Here is a 17,978-nt window from a genome sequence, read left to right on the forward strand (position 1 = left end):
ACTGGAACACATGACTTATGAGGAGAAGCTGAGGGAACTGGGCATGTTTAGTCTGCGGAAGAGAAGAATAAGAGGGGGATTTGATAGCTGCTTTTAAACTACCTGAAAGGTGGATCCAAAGAGGATGGCTCTAGACTGTTCTCAGTGGTAGCAGATGACAGAACAAGGAGTAATGGTCTCAAGTTGCAGTGGGGAAGATTTAGGCTGGATATTAGGAAAAACTTTTTTACTAGGAGGGTGGTGAAACACTGGAATGCATTACCTAGGGAGGTGGTGGACTCTCCTTCCTTAGAAGTTTTTAAGGTCAGGCTTGACAAAGCCCTGGCTGGGATGATTTAATTGGGGATCGGTCCTCCTTTCAGCAGTGGGTTGGACTAGATGACCTCCGAGGTCCCTTCCAACCCTGATATTCTATGATCCCCATTTTCCTTTTTTAAATAAGGCTACCAAGGAATCCATAGTCTCCCCCTTGGCAGAGCATCTGGATGGAGATCCATATCATGCCTGGAAGGATTTCTGCTATGAAAAAAGCCAGGCTTTTTCTGAATTACAGCCCCTTTCAGGACTGATGTTGAAATCTCCAGAAACAAGTCTGCAAAGGGGACAAGGTCTAACTCTCTGCCTTTAGTCTGGAGGGATCACAAGGAACAGAGTTTTTGCTGATGAGAGGGAAAGCCCTGCTAGTAATCTTTAGCTAATTAGGAAATTTTCTATGCAATAGTCACGTGTGAGCAGAAGAGTCTGAATGACAAATGTTCAAAGGTTAAAAGTTATAAATTTTATTCCCCTGCCAATCTTTAGCTAGAAATCCCTCTCCTGTTTATATCTAACTATCCTGGCAAGGGCTACTGGTTGTAAATATTACTGGGTTATGCTGGGAAAAGGGGTCACCTACAGCACTTAATTCCAGTTAAATCAATGGGCTTAGGCAGATGAGAGAAGTTGGTTGAATTCAAGCCCATCTACTGAGGCTCTTATAACAGTATCCATCACAGTAGCATAGTTCCCATCACACAGGGAAACTGAAGGAAAATGATAGGGGAGTCTGGAAGTGGCCAAAAACTAAATGAGATCTTTGGGAAACCTAATTGCCTTTGAGCTTATACATCTTTTCCCCATTTAGTAGTTGTGATTATAGGCATCAGAATAAATAATTCCTAGGATAGGAAAGGGTGGAAAGAGGGAGAGAGAAAGAAAGAGCACTGATCATAATTGATCGATGGAACTCACTGCCCCAAGATATCATTGAGACCAAGAATTTAGCAGAATTCTAAAAGGATCAGACATTTATACAGATAAAGAGAACATTAGTTATATTAGATAGTAGTTATATAAAAGATATGGCTTATGCACTGAGGCATGAGTTAGCTACTGACAAAGTGAGGAAAAAACTTCCCCTGTGAGCAAGCTATCTCATCATTTTCCATGATGGAGGTTTAACACCTTCCTCTGAAACATCTGGCATTGGCCACTCTTGGAGACAAGACTAGGTAGACCATTGTTTTAAACTAGTCTGGCAATTTCTATGGTATGGAAAACTGTCAGGACAGAAAGTATGTTAGAATATCACTGAGTTGGGAAGAATTTTGCGGGAGGAGGGGCAGGATGGGCAGAATATGGCAAAAAAAAAAAATAATAATCAAAAAGGATTACTTGGGGCTCACAATAAAGTTGGGTCCTGGCTAATTTGGGAGCCTGATGCAGGGGAGAGTATAAAAATCCAATGTTTCTGCTTAAAGAAGTGGAACTCTGGATAAGTTAACTAGGTTATTCCATGTAGATCTGCTGAGCCTCAACTCACCAGCACACAGCTGAGAGAAAACTTGCAATACCGCCTGCTGTCTTTCACTATCATACAAAATGGAATTTTCTAGAATAGTTAACTCAACCCAGGAAGCTTAGAAGAACTTGATGGTGGATAAAAAAATGTGAACAGCTATCTAATTGGCAATCAACTCTTTATACCTTGTGCACAGGGAAGTACCATGGAAAACATGTAAATAATGAAAGGGCTCATGTCTACACCACAACTGAACACCAATGGCTGGCCCATGTCAGCTGAAGGACCCTCCAGTCTGAGCCTAAATGCAATTAAACAGCCCCACAGCTGACTCAGATTTGCAGGACTTGAGCTGACACAGGCCAGCCCAGCCTGTGTCGGCTAATTTTAGTCACTAATTTTAGTGGTGTCACCTAACAAATGGAGGTAAGAACATAAATATCCCAGATAAGCAACAGCTGGGGTGCGAAGCATGAATAAACAGAGCTTTATTCACACAGCTGTGATAACCACTTAACAGCACATGAAGGAGGGAGATAAACTGTTTCAGTCAGGGCCATAAGGTGTAAGTATCGGATGTGATGGATCAGACCATGGGCTAGTTCAGTACCCTGCCTCTTGAACTGGCAAATGCTAGATACTCCAAAAGAAGTCAGTCAAGCTACCCTTAATTAACCTAACCAACTGTGTATGCCAATTCCTTTCCACCCACCACAGGTAATCAGATTGTCATGAAGGATGGTATTTTACTACCTTTGTTCTCTTTATCTGCATGGTTACAGAGGTTATTAATGGTTATAAGTTTTAGACTAGAAGGCAGGAAAAATGCAACATACAAAACTTTAAGACTAGGACATCTTGCAGCATTCTACAATCATCATGTATATATAGTACATGAAATGAAACTTTAACCAGCATTGTAGTGCAGCCAAGCTAGGGTGAAAGAGGCAGATGTTTAGGGTGTAGCATTGCTGTATGTTGCTAGTTTAGGACAGGAGGATCCTTCAGCCATCCACTCTCATAGTCACCTCTTCCCTAAGTTTTGTTCACTCCCCCCAGACCGTATTCCTTCCACAACCACCAGTCAATCAGCTCAGACTGCTCTGCTGCTCTCAGCCCCAATCCGCTTCCCTGATTCATGCTTGGCCAATCGCGTCTAGAGAGACTCCAAGGATGCTGCTCAACTTGCTGCATTAAAAGTTCGTTCTTTCCTTTTGCCTCATCAACCAGTTTCCTCCCCTCCCTGACTGGCTCCACACATCTAAAACCCCCATCACAGCACTGCTGCTCCTCAAACTTGCGCCACCTCCTTCACCCATTTCTCTTTCAGCCCAAGATCCTGTCAAGTTTCTCAGAAGGTGAACAACTCTCCAAGGTGAAGGCCATCCTCCCATTCCCGCTGCTGATCCTCAGCTCACACACCCCTCCTTGCTCAGTCTAGGGGCACCTCTCCTCTCCACTCCCAATCCCATCTCCCTCCATCACAAGTGATAATCCAGCTAGCATCCTCCCCATATAACAGGGGCAGCCACCGTGTAATTCTTGGCTCATCACTTCCCTTCACCAGAGATTGGCACGCCTGGAGGAGCAGGTGATGCACTACAAGACAAGAGAGAAGTAGTAGGGAGCAGAATTGTGAAGGTACTCGGAGGTGAGGATAACAGACATGAACTTGATGGAGTGAAGCAGGGGGAGCCAGTAGAAGGATCAAAGGTGTGTGTGCGCATCATGATCAGAGCGATGGGCAAGGAAGATGACCTCAGCAGCAGCATTCTGAATGGACTGTAGCGGGTGGCATCAGCATTTTGGGATACATTTACACAGTGAGTGGCAGCCCATAGCGGAAAGTCTCACAGACCAGGTTGACAGACTCAAGCTTGTGAGGCTGGGGCTGACACGCTAAAAATAGATGTGTAGAGGTTACAGCTCGGGCTGGAGCTCAGGCTCTGAAGCCTAGGGAGTGGGGTCATCTTAAGAGCCAAGCCAAAATGTCTACACAGCTATTTTTGGCATGACCAGGGCTCCAAGACTCACTGCCATGGGCTGTGTAGATGCATGCAGGGAGACCAGTGGTGAGAGCTTACAGTAACTGGGGGAGAGAGGCAAAGGACATCTGGATGAACATTCCTACTAGCTGGACAGAAAGAAATAAGACAGATCTCAGAAACATTGTGGAGGGAGAAGTAGCAGGATTTGGCCAAAGCCTGGATGTGTGGGCAAGAGAGGGTGGCGTTAAAGGTGGGCCCAATGACTTTTCCCCAAACTTTCCTGCTCACGTGTTGCACCCCACTGGTTCTGCTTTCCTCCATTCCCTTTTGTCTCCTACCACAAGCAGCCCTGAGCTTCTCCCATATACATTGAGCATCTGCCCTGTTTTGTCACACTTTCCCCACGCCCACCTCTTTCCATAAACTCTAATCAACAGCATACCAGAACCTTCTCTCTGAAAGATCAGCAAGACCTCAGCTAGAGAGGCAAGGTAGAGGAAAGACAGTACAGAAAGGCTTAGGAGTCTTGTGTCTCCCTAGACTGTAAGATCCTCAGGACAAGGCCCAATCTTCACTCCCTCTGCAAAGCACAGGACATACCTAGGATGTTATATACAAATGTTATGCCAGCAAGTCTCCAAGGGAATCTAGGGAGGGAGAATGCATTCTTCCAAGTCTGATCAGTGCAGCAACCCGAATCATGTAGGCACTCTTCACACCAGCACATACAACTGCAAGCTGCTTTGCCGTGCCCCAGCCCTGACATATGTCCACAGTCAAATCTCCAGAACAACAGACTCATCTGAATTCATGTGAACAGCCCCCAGACTTCTTCCTTACCTGGTTCATGACATAGGTAGGAGTAAAATCCTTCAGATTTCAGCATGATGAGCAGTGATGCCCAGCCCAGAAGAACAGCAGAGAAGAGAAGATTCTCTACAACAGCTGTGCATGCCATCCACCAGCGTCGCCGATGCGCAGTAGCAAGTGTGGGAGCCATTGCAACACGTGAGGACTTATTTCTCTAGTATCTAAACCTGTAACAAATTGAAAACAGGACTCTTAAGTTCATCCCCATGTGTCAATATTTATAGAATTAGATATTCATGGCTCCTACTTGCAGGTAGACGCTACATGGAACATAATTCAAATACAGATATCTTCTCTGACAGATGTGCAAAACTACACACTAAATCAGGATCTTTCAGAAGTGGTGTGCCGAGTCTTCATTTATTTACTCTAATTGAAAGTTTTGTGTGCCAGTAATACATTTAAACGTTTGTAGAAGGTCTCTTTCTAGAAGTCTATAATATATAACTAAACTATTGTTGTATGTAAAGTAAATAAGGTTTTTAAAGTGTTTAAGAAGCTTCATTTAAAATTAAATTAAAATGCAGAGCCCCCAGACCAGTGGTCAGAACCTGGGCAGTGTGAGTGCCACTGAAAATCAGCTCGTGTGCCGCAGGTTGCCTACCCCTGCACTAAATAGAAGCCATTGGGGCATAAAACTAACCTCTGCAGAATGAAATTCAAAGAGTCAATGTCAAGCATGCTGCTCAGAAGGGAAGGGAACACAGGTGCACTTGGACCTGGCCTTATTATGGTCCCTCTGCTGCATATATTGCACTCCACGGGAGTGTTCAGCACTTCCGTTCTACCTGCTGAACAGCAGGTATGAAAGCACACCCTGGGTGAAACCATAGCAGGAGAGCTCTCCTACTGCCTGCTCAGAGTCCATTTTTATGGCAACCGCAGTGCCCTGCCTGCCACCTGTAGAGAGATGGAGAGAGAGGACAAGGCAGACCTCCTTTTTAAGAAAAGGAGTACTTGTGGCACCTTTCATCGGATACATCTGATGCTGTAGCTCACAAAAGCTTATGCTCAAATAAATTGGTTAGTCTCTAAGGTGCCACAAGTCCTCCTTTTCTTTTTGCGAATACAAACTAACACGGCTGCTACTCTGAAACCTCCTTTTTAAGAAATACAGAAGCTTGCAGAATGGAGAATCATCCAACATATCAATCTATCTGCAGCACTGATGGCAGGAGAGGTTTGGGCCCTGCAAGGGTGCTGATCTGGTTATCTATGCCTGTTGAGTCTCAGCCATTCCTGATCATTTTGAGTCCATCAAGCTTGAGCAAATGATGGATTCACCCTACACTGGAGTGCAGATCTGCTCTGAAGAGCAACTGTGAAAGTGGTGTTTTAGAAGCAGCCACTGATTTTGGCTGCCCTATTTGAGACAGCCTGGGCTTCGTCTTCAAGAACTTTGAACTCCAAAATCAGTGGCCATTTATTTCAGTTCCTAAGCTCAGGGTCTCTACCTCAAATACCTCTTGGAAGATTTGTTGGTCAGGCTAGATCAGTGGTTCTCAACATTTCCAGACTACTGTACCTCTTTCAGGAGTCTGATCTGTCTTTCATATCACAAGTTCCATCTCACATAAAAACCTCTCCGGCTGCCCAGCTCAGAAGGCAGTGCCACCACCAGCAGCAGGACAGAAGTAAGGGTGGCAATAGCATATTGTGCCACCCTTACTTCTATGCTGCTGCTGGCAGGAGCGCTGCCTTCAGAGCTGAACAGCTGGAGAGCAGCAGATTTTGGCCAGGGTGTTCATGTTGTTTGCAGAACGGGAGGACTATTTTTAAAATCCTGCTCCTGTCCCACCCTGCAACATCCACTCCCACATTGTTTGTTGAATTGTTATCCCTCTCCCACTGTTATGGCAGTGGGTCCTGCAAGACCCACTAGACCCCAGTCCTGCTGCAGGGCTCTAGAGCCAGTTGTAAACTTGGCAAAGAAGATGAATTGACCTACACCCTGGAAGACCTCTGCATACCTCCAGGGGGTACACATACCTCTGATTGAGAGCCACTGCTCTAGATGAGACTCATAGCCCTATTTGAAGAAGCCATTTCTATAGTCACTTTTCAGAGAAGAACTCACTTTAATTATGATGAGGGAGAGAAGGTCATGAGGAAAAGTCAGGAACGCCAGGGCTGCCTGTGATTACTGGATCTAGAGCAAGTCCAAACTTATAAGGTCTCTTCCTCCTGGCTCACACCCAGCATGGAGGGTCTGACCCAATTTACTAACAGGAAGCTTGAGCCTAATGCTGCAGTGACGGGCAGAACCCTGAACCCCTGGCCCCTTCATGCACTTCCCCCACTCACAGAACCCGCATGTTACCTGGCACAAGGTGCAGCCCTGCCCTGTCCACATGAGCTACCATGACCCTTCTTCACCCCACACAGACCCCCCCACTCCCCGCCCCCCGCCTCTGCAACAGCCAAAACCAGTCTGAACTGGCCAGAGCACTGAAAAGAGAGGGAAGAACAGGCTCTGGGACAACCATGCCAGCTCCAGAATATGCAGGGACTGACACCCACATTGGGGATCACAGAATCACAGACTAGCAGGGTTGAAAGGGACCTCAGGAGGTCATCTAGTCCCACCCCCTGCTCAGAGCAGGGTCAACCCCAACTAAATCATCCCAGCCAGACACTGAGCCCCCGCAGCTGGCTCCAAAATGTGCCCCCAACGCTCAGCTCTCCCCTCAGCTCCCCCTTTCCATCTGTCCCCTCCCTCCTGAGAGTACCCCCAACTCCCCCTCTTCCCACTCTGGGTACCCCACCCCCTTGGTACCCCCTGCTCCATCAGTCCCCTCCCCCCTCAGAGGGCCCCCAACTCCCCCCTCCCGGTACCCCCACCCCCTCGGTACCCCCCTGCTCCATCTGTCCCCTCCCCCCTCAGAGAGCCCCCAACTGCCCCTCTTCCCACTCTGGGTACCCCCACCCCCTCGGTACCCCCTGCTCCATCAGTCCCCTCCCCCCTCAGAGGGCCCCCAACTCCCCCCTCCCGGTACCCCCCACCCCCTCGGTACCCCCCTGCTCCATCTGTCCCCTCCCCCCTCAGAGAGCCCCCAACTGCCCCTCTTCCCACTCTGGGTACCCCCACCCCCTCGGTACCCCCTGCTCCATCAGTCCCCTCCCCCCTCAGAGGGCCCCCAACTCCCCCCTCCCAGTACCCCCACCCCCTCGGTACCCCCCTGCTCCATCTGTCCCCTCCCCCCTCAGAGAGCCCCCAACTGCCCCTCTTCCCACTCTGGGTACCCCCACCCCCTCGGTACCCCCTGCTCCATCAGTCCCCTCCCCCCTCAGAGGGCCCCCAACTCCCCCCTCCCGGTACCCCCACCCCCTCGGTACCCCCTGCTCCATCTGTCCCCTCCCCCCTCAGAGGGCCCCCAACTCCCCCCTCCCGGTACCCCCTTTGCCCCCTTCTCCATCAGTCCCCCACTCAGGGTGCCCCCACCCCTCAGCACCTCGCCCGGCCCCGGGCCCCGGCCCCGGCCCCGGCTCACCCCGCCCGGCTGCCCGGCGCGCGCTCTCCGGGTCTCGCTCGCTCCGGTTCCACCCGGTGTTTTTTATTCGGCTCCTCAGACAAAACAGCGGCGGACGGTGATTGGTGGCGAAGGGGCTGGAAACAGGCGGTGACCAATCAGCGCCCACCCGGCATGGGAGGGGGCGGACGCTCCACCCCTGAGGTCCCGAAGTCGAGCGCGAGGTGCTGCTGCGGCTCCGGGGGCGTCCCCGGGCCAGTGGGCCGGCTGCACCCACCGCCCCGTGCACCCACCTCCCGCTGCACCCACCGCCCCGTGCACCCACCTCCCGCTGCACCCACCGCCCCGTGCACCCATTGCCTGCTGCACCCACCGCCTGCTGCACCCACCGCCCCGTGCACCCACCGCCCCGTGCACCCACCTCCCGCTGCACCCACCGCCCCGTGCACCCATTGCCTACTGCACCCACCGCCCCGTGCACCCACCGCCCCATGCACCCACCTCCCGCTGCACCCACCGCCCCGTGCACCCATTGCCTACTGCACCCACCGCCTGCTGCACCCACCTCCCGCTGCACCCACCGCCCCGTGCACCCACCGCCCCGTGCACCCACCGCCCGCTGCACCCACCTCCCGCTGCACCCACCTCCCGCTGCACCCACCGCCCCGTGCACCCACCGCCCCGTGCACCCATTGCCTACTGCGCCCACCGCCCCGTGCGCCCACCGCCCCGTGCACCCACCTCCCGCTGCACCCACCTCCCGCTGCACCCACCGCCCCGTGCACCCATCTCCCGCTGCACCCACCGCCCCGTGCACCCACCGCCTGCTGCACCCACCGCCCCGTGCACCCACCGCCCGCTGCACACACCGCCCCGTGCACCCACCGCCCCGTGCACCCACCGCCCGCTGCACCCACCGCCCCGTGCACCCACCGCCCGCTGCACCCACCGCCCGCTGCACCCACCGCCCCGTGTACCCATCTCCCGCTGCACCCACCGCCCCGTGCACCCACCGCCTGCTGCACCCACCGCCCGCTGCACCCACCGCCCGCTGCACCCACCGCCCCGTGCACCCATTGCCTGCTGCACCCACCGCCTGCTGCACCCACCGCCCCGTGCACCCATCTCCCGCTGCACCCACCGCCCCGTGCACCCATTGCCTGCTGCACCCACCGCCCGCTGCACCCACCGCCCCGTGCACCCACCTCCCGCTGCACCCACCGCCCGCTGCACCCACCGCCCGCTGCACCCACCGCCCCGTGCGCCCACCGCCCTGTGCACCCATTGCCCGCTGCGCCCACCGCCCGCTGCACCCACCGCCCGCTGCACCCACCGCCCGCTGCACCCATTGCCTGCTGCACCCACCGCCCGCTGCACCCACCACCCCGTGTACCCATCTCCCGCTGCACCCACCGCCCCGTGCACCCATTGCCTGCTGCACCCACCGCCTGCTGCACCCATCTCCCGCTGCACCCACCGCCCGCTGCACCCACCGCCCGCTGCACCCATTGCCTGCTGCACCCACCGCCCGCTGCACCCACCGCCCCGTGCACCCATTGCCTGCTGCACCCACCGCCCCGTGCACCCATCTCCCGCTGCACCCACCGCCCCGTGCACCCATTGCCTGCTGCACCCACCGCCCCGTGCACCCACCTCCCGCTGCACCCACCGCCCCGTGCGCCCACCGCCCTGTGCGCCCATTGCCCGCTGCGCCCATTGCCCGCTGCGCCCACCGCCCGCTGCACCCACCGCCCGCTGCACCCATTGCCTGCTGCACCCACCGCCCGCTGCACCCACCGCCCCGTGTACCCATCTCCCGCTGCACCCACCGCCCCGTGCACCCATTGCCTGCTGCACCCACCGCCTGCTGCACCCACCGCCCCGTGCACCCATTGCCTGCTGCACCCACCGCCTGCTGCACCCACCGCCCCGTGCACCCACCGCCCGCTGCACCCACCGCCCCGTGCACCCACCTCCCGCTGCACCCACCGCCCCGTGCACCCACCGCCCCGTGCACCCACCGCCCCGTGCACCCACCTCCCGCTGCACCCACCGCCCCGTGCACCCACCGCCCGCTGCACCCACCGCCCCGTGCACCCACCGCCCGCTGCACCCACCTCCCGCTGCACCCACCGCCCCGTGCACCCACCGCCCCGTGCACCCATTGCCTACTGCACCCACCGCCCCGTGCGCCCACCGCCCCGTGCGCCCACCTCCCGCTGCACCCACCTCCCGCTGCACCCACCGCCCCGTGCACCCATCTCCCGCTGCACCCACCGCCCCGTGCACCCACCGCCTGCTGCACCCACCGCCCGCTGCACCCACCGCCCCGTGCACCCACCGCCCGCTGCACCCACCGCCCCGTGCACCCATTGCCTGCTGCACCCACCGCCCCGTGCACCCATCTCCCGCTGCACCCACCGCCCCGTGCACCCATTGCCCGCTGCACCCACCGCCCGCTGCACCCACCGCCCCGTGCACCCACCTCCCGCTGCACCCACCGCCCCGTGCGCCCACCGCCCTGTGCACCCATTGCCCGCTGCGCCCACCGCCCGCTGCACCCATTGCCTGCTGCACCCACCGCCCGCTGCACCCACCGCCCCGTGTACCCATCTCCCGCTGCACCCACCGCCCCGTGCACCCATTGCCTGCTGCACCCACCGCCTGCTGCACCCACCGCCCCGTGCACCCACCGCCCGCTGCACCCACCGCCCGCTGCACCCACCGCCCCGTGTACCCATCTCCCGCTGCACCCACCGCCCCGTGCACCCACCGCCTGCTGCACCCACCGCCCGCTGCACCCACCGCCCGCTGCACCCACCGCCCCGTGCACCCATTGCCTGCTGCACCCACCGCCTGCTGCACCCACCGCCCCGTGCACCCATCTCCCGCTGCACCCACCGCCCCGTGCACCCATTGCCTGCTGCACCCACCGCCCGCTGCACCCATTGCCTGCTGCACCCACCGCCCGCTGCACCCACCACCCCGTGCACCCACCGCCCCGTGCGCCCACCGCCCCGTGCGCCCACCGCCCGCTGCACCCATTGCCTGCTGCACCCACCGCCCGCTGCACCCACCGCCCCGTGTACCCATCTCCCGCTGCACCCACCGCCCCGTGCACCCATTGCCTGCTGCACCCACCGCCTGCTGCACCCATCTCCCGCTGCACCCACCGCCCGCTGCACCCATTGCCTGCTGCACCCACCGCCCGCTGCACCCACCGCCCCGTGCACCCATTGCCTGCTGCACCCACCGCCCCGTGCACCCATCTCCCGCTGCACCCACCGCCCCGTGCACCCATTGCCTGCTGCACCCACCGCCCCGTGCACCCACCTCCCGCTGCACCCACCGCCCCGTGCGCCCACCGCCCTGTGCGCCCATTGCCCGCTGCGCCCATTGCCCGCTGCGCCCACCGCCCGCTGCACCCACCGCCCGCTGCACCCACCGCCCGCTGCACCCATTGCCTGCTGCACCCACCGCCCGCTGCACCCACCGCCCCGTGTACCCATCTCCCGCTGCACCCACCGCCCCGTGCACCCATTGCCTGCTGCACCCACCGCCTGCTGCACCCACCGCCCCGTGCACCCATTGCCTGCTGCACCCACCGCCTGCTGCACCCACCGCCCCGTGCACCCACCGCCCGCTGCACCCACCGCCCCGTGCACCCACCTCCCGCTGCACCCACCGCCCCGTGCACCCATTGCCTACTGCACCCACCGCCTGCTGCACCCACCGCCCCGTGCACCCACCTCCCGCTGCACCCACCGCCCGCTGCACCCACCGCCCGCTGCACCCACCGCCCCGTGCACCCACCGCCCGCTGCACCCACCTCCCGCTGCACCCACCGCCCCGTGCACCCACCGCCCCGTGCACCCATTGCCTACTGCACCCACCGCCCCGTGCGCCCACCGCCCCGTGCGCCCACCTCCCGCTGCACCCACCTCCCGCTGCACCCACCGCCCCGTGCACCCATCTCCCGCTGCACCCACCGCCCCGTGCACCCACCGCCTGCTGCACCCACCGCCTGCTGCACCCACCGCCCCGTGCACCCACCGCCCGCTGCACCCACCGCCCCGTGCACCCATTGCCTGCTGCACCCACCGCCCCGTGCACCCATCTCCCGCTGCACCCACCGCCCCGTGCACCCATTGCCCGCTGCACCCACCGCCCGCTGCACCCACCGCCCCGTGCACCCACCTCCCGCTGCACCCACCGCCCCGTGCGCCCACCGCCCTGTGCACCCATTGCCCGCTGCGCCCACCGCCCGCTGCACCCATTGCCTGCTGCACCCACCGCCCGCTGCACCCACCGCCCCGTGTACCCATCTCCCGCTGCACCCACCGCCCCGTGCACCCATTGCCTGCTGCACCCACCGCCTGCTGCACCCACCGCCCGCTGCACCCACCGCCCCGTGCACCCATTGCCTGCTGCACCCACCGCCCGCTGCACCCATTGCCTGCTGCACCCACCTCCCGCTGCACCCACCGCCCCGTGCACCCATTGCCTGCTGCACCCACCGCCTGCTGCACCCACCGCCCGCTGCACCCACCGCCCCGTGCACCCATTGCCCGCTGCACCCACCGCCCCGTGCACCCACCTCCCGCTGCACCCACCGCCCCGTGCGCCCACCTCCCGCTGCACCCACCGCCCCGTGCGCCCACCGCCCTGTGCACCCATTGCCCGCTGCGCCCACCGCCCCGTGCACCCACCGCCCCGTGCACCCATTGCCCGCTGCACCCACCGCCCGCTGCACCCACCGCCCCGTGCACCCATTGCCTGCTGCACCCACCGCCCCGTGCACCCACCGCCCGCTGCACCCATTGCCTGCTGCACCCACCGCCCCGTGCACCCATTGCCTGCTGCACCCACCGCCCCGTGCACCCATTGCCTGCTGCACCCACCGCCCCGTGCACCCACCTCCCGCTGCACCCATTGCCTGCTGCACCCACCGCCCCGTGCACCCACCTCCCGCTGCACCCATTGCCTGCTGCACCCACCGCCCCGTGCGCCCACCGCCAGCTAGACCCACCGCCCCGTGCACCCATTGCCTGCTGCACCCACCGCCCCGTGCACCCACCGCCCCGTGCACCCACCGCCCCGTGCACCCACCGCCTTCTAGACCCACCGCCCGCTGCACCCACTGCCCCGTGCACCCACCACCTTCTAGACCCACCGCCCGCTGCACCCACTGCCCCGTGCACCCACCTCCCGCTGCACCCACCGCCCCGTGTACCCACCTCCCGCTGCACCCACCGCCCCGTGTACCCACCTCCCGCTGCACCCATCACCCGCTGCACCCACCGCCCCGTGTACCCATCCCCTCGTGCACCCACCGCCCGCTGCACCCACCGCCCCCGCTGCACCCACCGCCCAGGCCCCTCGCCCTCCATCACCCAGTGCACCCACCGCCCCATGCACCCACCGCCTTCTAGACCCACCACCCGCTGCACCCACTGCCCCGTGCACCCACCTCCCCGTGCACCCACCACCTTCTAGACCCACCGCCCGCTGCACCCACTGCCCCGTGCACCCACCTCCCGCTGCACCCACCGCCCCGTGTACCCACCTCCCGCTGCACCCACCGCCCCGTGTACCCACCTCCCGCTGCACCCATCACCCGCTGCACCCACCGCCCCGTGTACCCATCCCCTCGTGCACCCACCGCCCGCTGCACCCACCGCCCCCGCTGCACCCACCGCCCAGGCCCCTCGCCCTCCATCACCCAGTGCACCCATTGCCCGGGCCCCTCATCCCGATCACACAGTGCACCCATCGCCCCCACTGCACCATCGCCCAGGCCCTTCGCCCCCATCACCCAACGCACCCTTCAGCCACTGCACCATCACCCGCTGCACCCATCACACACCGCACCATCGCCCAGTGCACCTATCACCTGGGCCCTTCACCCCCACCACCCAGTGCACCATCACCCACAGCAACATCGCCTGGGTCCTTCGCTCCCATCACCCAGTGCGCCATCGCCCAGGCCCTTCGCCTCCACCACCCAATGCACCCATCACTCACTGCACCCATCACACCCATCACCCACCGCACCATCGCCCGGTGCACCCATCACCCACTACACCCATCGCCCAGTGCACTCATCACCCAGGCCCCTTACCCCCACCACACACTGCTCCCATCGCCAGGGTCCCTTGCCCCCATTGTGCCGTCGCCCAGGCTACTCGCCCCCATTGCCGGCATCTCCTGGGCCTCCTGCCCCCACTGCACGGTGTGCCATCTCCTGAGCCCATCACCCCCAATATCTGGGCCCATCCGTGCACCCATCACCGGGGCCTGTCGCCCAGTGCCACCCACTGCCTGGACCCATCCCAGCATTCCCATCACCTGGGCCCTTTTATGCACCCATCACCAGGGTATATTTTATTGCCATGGACTATCCAAGCATTCCTTGCCAGGATGTAGCTAATTTCCTGTTACTACAGGATCTAGGCACCCAACACTGTGATGTATCTGGGCCCCCTTGAAAGCTCACCCCATCGCTTTATTGTTCTTATAGTCACAAAAATGTCACTACTATTTCACTGCTGTCTCCTTCTCCATCCCTCCTGAGTCACTAATGAGAACTATCACTCCCTTTCCTTTCTGTCACATCCTTTCCCCTACCTCTAGGTCTCCCACTTTTCCCAGTACTCTACGTTTTGATGGACTGACCTTGGTCCATATTCATGGTCATTTATGACTGGTATTATTTTCCAAACTTTTGGGCATTTCCCTTGCCCCTGTAGTCCACGTAACAATGATAAGATACAGGCTAGAAAGATACTGGAGAAATACAAGAGACTTATAGGCCCAGGGCTATACAGATCAGTTTAAGCACTTATATTAAGGCAAGGCCCAACAGAAGTAAGTGGCTTAACAGAGTTAGCACAAGTAAGTAAAATAGCAGTGACCTTAAGTCATAAAATGGCATAAAACTTTGTTATATTTTGCAATATTCAAAATGCTGAGATTAAGCATAAAACTGTTGAAAGCTAATGGCAAGAAGTCCAGTTGGTACCAGTTTAGGATATTTTTGGAAGACAACATTAGCAGATGTCCAACTGCACATAGACATAGTAACCAATTGACATATATGCTAATGAGCCTCAACTAATTAATATAATAACCTATAGAATAAGAACACCCCAATATTATGAGGGTGAAGAAGTTGAGATGTGGTAAAGTTGCAGTGGGGGAGGTTTAGATTGGATATTAGGAAAAACTTTTTCACTAAGAGGGTGGTGAAACACTGGAATGCGTTACCTAGGGAGGTGGTAGAATCTCCTTCCTTAGAGGTTTTTAAGGTCAGGCTTGACAAAGCCCTGGCTGGGATGATTTAACTGGGAATTGGTCCTGCTTTGAGCAGGGGGTTGGACTAGATGACCTTCTGGGGTCCCTTCCAACCCTGATATTCTATGATTCTATGATTCTAAAGGAGGGAGGAGATGCTTATACGTATGCATGAGTAGAATTGGCTTATACATATATATGAGGCCTATAAAATATCTGGTCATGGGTTAAGCCGTTGGAGTCCTCCACTGGCATGCTGGAGTCAGACTAGGATCTGCCTCAACCTTTTGAGTCCTCCCCAAGGATAGAGGGAGTATACATATGTAATGGTGCTGGACATAGTTACAGGACTGTACGACTTCACCTTACTTGGGCTGGTTTACTTATAGGACTAATCGTCATGAAAATAAAGATTTTACAACTCCAAAGTCTTCTTTCGTGTGAGTACTGTTGTGATTGTCATGCACATCAGAGCTTCCAATTGAGCATTAATTCTGATACTAGTGAGCCTGATCTTGGGGCAAGAACCCACCAGATTTCAGTGTTAATTAGGGATTCAAAGTAATCAGTATAATTAAAACATAATCAATGGATTTGGCACTACTCCCCTCTGAACTCTCCTAAATGTCTTTTGATCTTTTTAAATTGTGGTGTCCAAGTGGAAGTCATTATTCAACTTCAGGGCTGCCAAGTGAGCCAGTCTGACAGCCTTTGTTTTGCTCAGGAGACTCCCATTGCTAAAGTCACATACAGCCTTCACGTCACCTTTGTGGCAGCTTCACCTCATTGTCTCTCATTAAATTTATCATTGGCAATAACCCTTACACCCTCCTCAATGGTCCCATTTTCCCTATTCTGTATGTGTGTGAGAGATTACATACTCCTCGTTCTTTTTGCTGATACAGACTAACACGGCTACCACCCTGAACCCTGATACCCTTCCTATGTAAAGCAGGCTATAATTGTCGTTATTAGTTCTTAGTTTACTGATTTTGGGGCCATTTCTGTCTTGTACCATATATATTCAGTATTTCAGACCTGCCTTCCGGTGTATTTGTGATACAGTTTTGGGTATGGAACCAGGGAGATGGCACAGCGCAGAGAGAGGAAGGACCCTGACAGGGGTGGGAGAGAGGCAGCAGCATTAGACTGGTTGCCGTCAGAATCCACTGACTAAGCCTTTGTAGATACCAAACAAGCTGAAAACAAGAGATAGAAAAGTGTCAGTTGCAGCAGATGTAGCGTGGAAGTAACGCTTGTGGGGAGGGGCAGAGCCCTTCTAGAACTGGTTTGGGGAACTCGTCTTGTGTGCGCTGACGTAGGAGGCTCAGCTGCTCCACTTGCGGGATCTGGCCAGCACAGCCTGGCATCCTGCTCACAGAAACATTACCCAGGGACTGGCAGAGATTGCATTTCTGCAGCTGTGTGTGTGACAGGCAGGTGTAAATACTCATATCGTTCCATAAGGATTTCCACAGAACATTCCAGTTTCTTGCACCATCTCCAGGTCATCTTCCTGAACGCCAGGACAGTTAATTGACCACGCAGATCAAACACTTAGAAACATTACACAGAGTAATTGCAAACTTCCAAAGCCTCACTCAGTGTAAGAAACTCTCTCAATGGGGATTGGTTTTAAGGCAGTTTATACAGACACTGTTAGCAGGAATAGTGAATAACGCTAATTACTCTTAGGAGGGTTTTTTTCCCCCTTTTTCAACATCCTCATTTCAACTTCCATATCTATCACAGGGGTTGTCAAACTATAGCCTGGGGGCCACATCCGGCCCTTCAGATATTTTTAATCTGGCCCTCCAGCTCCTGCTAGGGAGCAGAGTCTGGGGCTTGCCCTGCTCTGGTGCTCCAGCTGGGGGCTTGCCCCACTCCATGCATGCTGTGGCTCCACACGGCTCCCAGAAGCAGTGGCATTTCCCTCCTCCAGCTTCTACACACAGTGGCAGCCAGGCAACTCAGCACGCTGCCCCCGCCCCAAGCACCACCCCAGCAGCTCCAATTCAAACCACGGCCAATGAGAGCTGCAGGGAAGGCGCCTGTGGACGGGGTAGCACGCTGAGCCGCCTGGCCGCACCTCTGCATAGGAGCTGGAGAGGGGACATACCGCTGCTTCTGGGAGCTGCTTGAGGTAAGTGCCACCTGGAATTTGCACCCCTGACCCCCTCCTGTGCCCCAACCCCCTGCCCCAGCCCTGATCCCCCTCCCGCCCTCTGAACCCCTTGGTCCCAGCCCGGAGCACCCTCCTGCACCCCCAACCCCTCATCGCCAGCCCTACCCCAGAGCCCATATCCCCAGCCGGAGCCCTCACCCCCCTGCACCCTAACACTCTGCCCCAGCCCAGAGCCCCGTCCCGCACCCTGAACTCCTCATTTATGGCCCCACCCCAGAGCCCGCACCCCCAGCCAGAGCCCTCACACCCTCCCGCACCCCAACCCCCAATTTTGTGAGCATTCATGGCCCGCCATACAATTTCCATACCCAGATGTGGCCCTCGGGCCAAAAAGTTTGCTCACCCCTGATCTATCCAATCCCTTAGTCCACCATGCCTTGCCCTTCCCTCAA

At 57.6% G+C, this 17,978-nt stretch overlaps 1 protein-coding gene across 6 annotated transcripts in view; it reads right to left on the bottom strand.

Annotated features, from left to right (window-relative positions):
* Window positions 1-17,978, bottom strand: part of SLC43A2 (solute carrier family 43 member 2) — a 75,566-nt gene that overhangs the window by 44,235 nt on the left and 13,353 nt on the right. For 2 of the 6 annotated variants that reach the window (XM_073315822.2, XM_073315819.1), the window contains exon 2: window positions 4,609-4,805. In XM_073315822.2, coding sequence (XP_073171923.1) covers window positions 4,609-4,768 — 160 coding nt within the window. In that variant the 5' untranslated portion in view covers window positions 4,769-4,805. Of the gene's footprint in view, window positions 1-4,608; window positions 4,806-5,281; window positions 5,374-6,715; window positions 7,010-8,129; window positions 8,209-17,978 lie in introns of those variants that run through there. The other 4 variants (XM_073315820.2, XM_073315821.1, XM_073315823.2 and 1 more) reach the window with 4 other exon arrangements.

The sequence above is a fragment of the Lepidochelys kempii genome, chromosome 17, assembly GCF_965140285.1.
Source record: "Lepidochelys kempii isolate rLepKem1 chromosome 17, rLepKem1.hap1, whole genome shotgun sequence".
Classification (NCBI taxonomy): Eukaryota; Metazoa; Chordata; order Testudines; family Cheloniidae; genus Lepidochelys; species Lepidochelys kempii.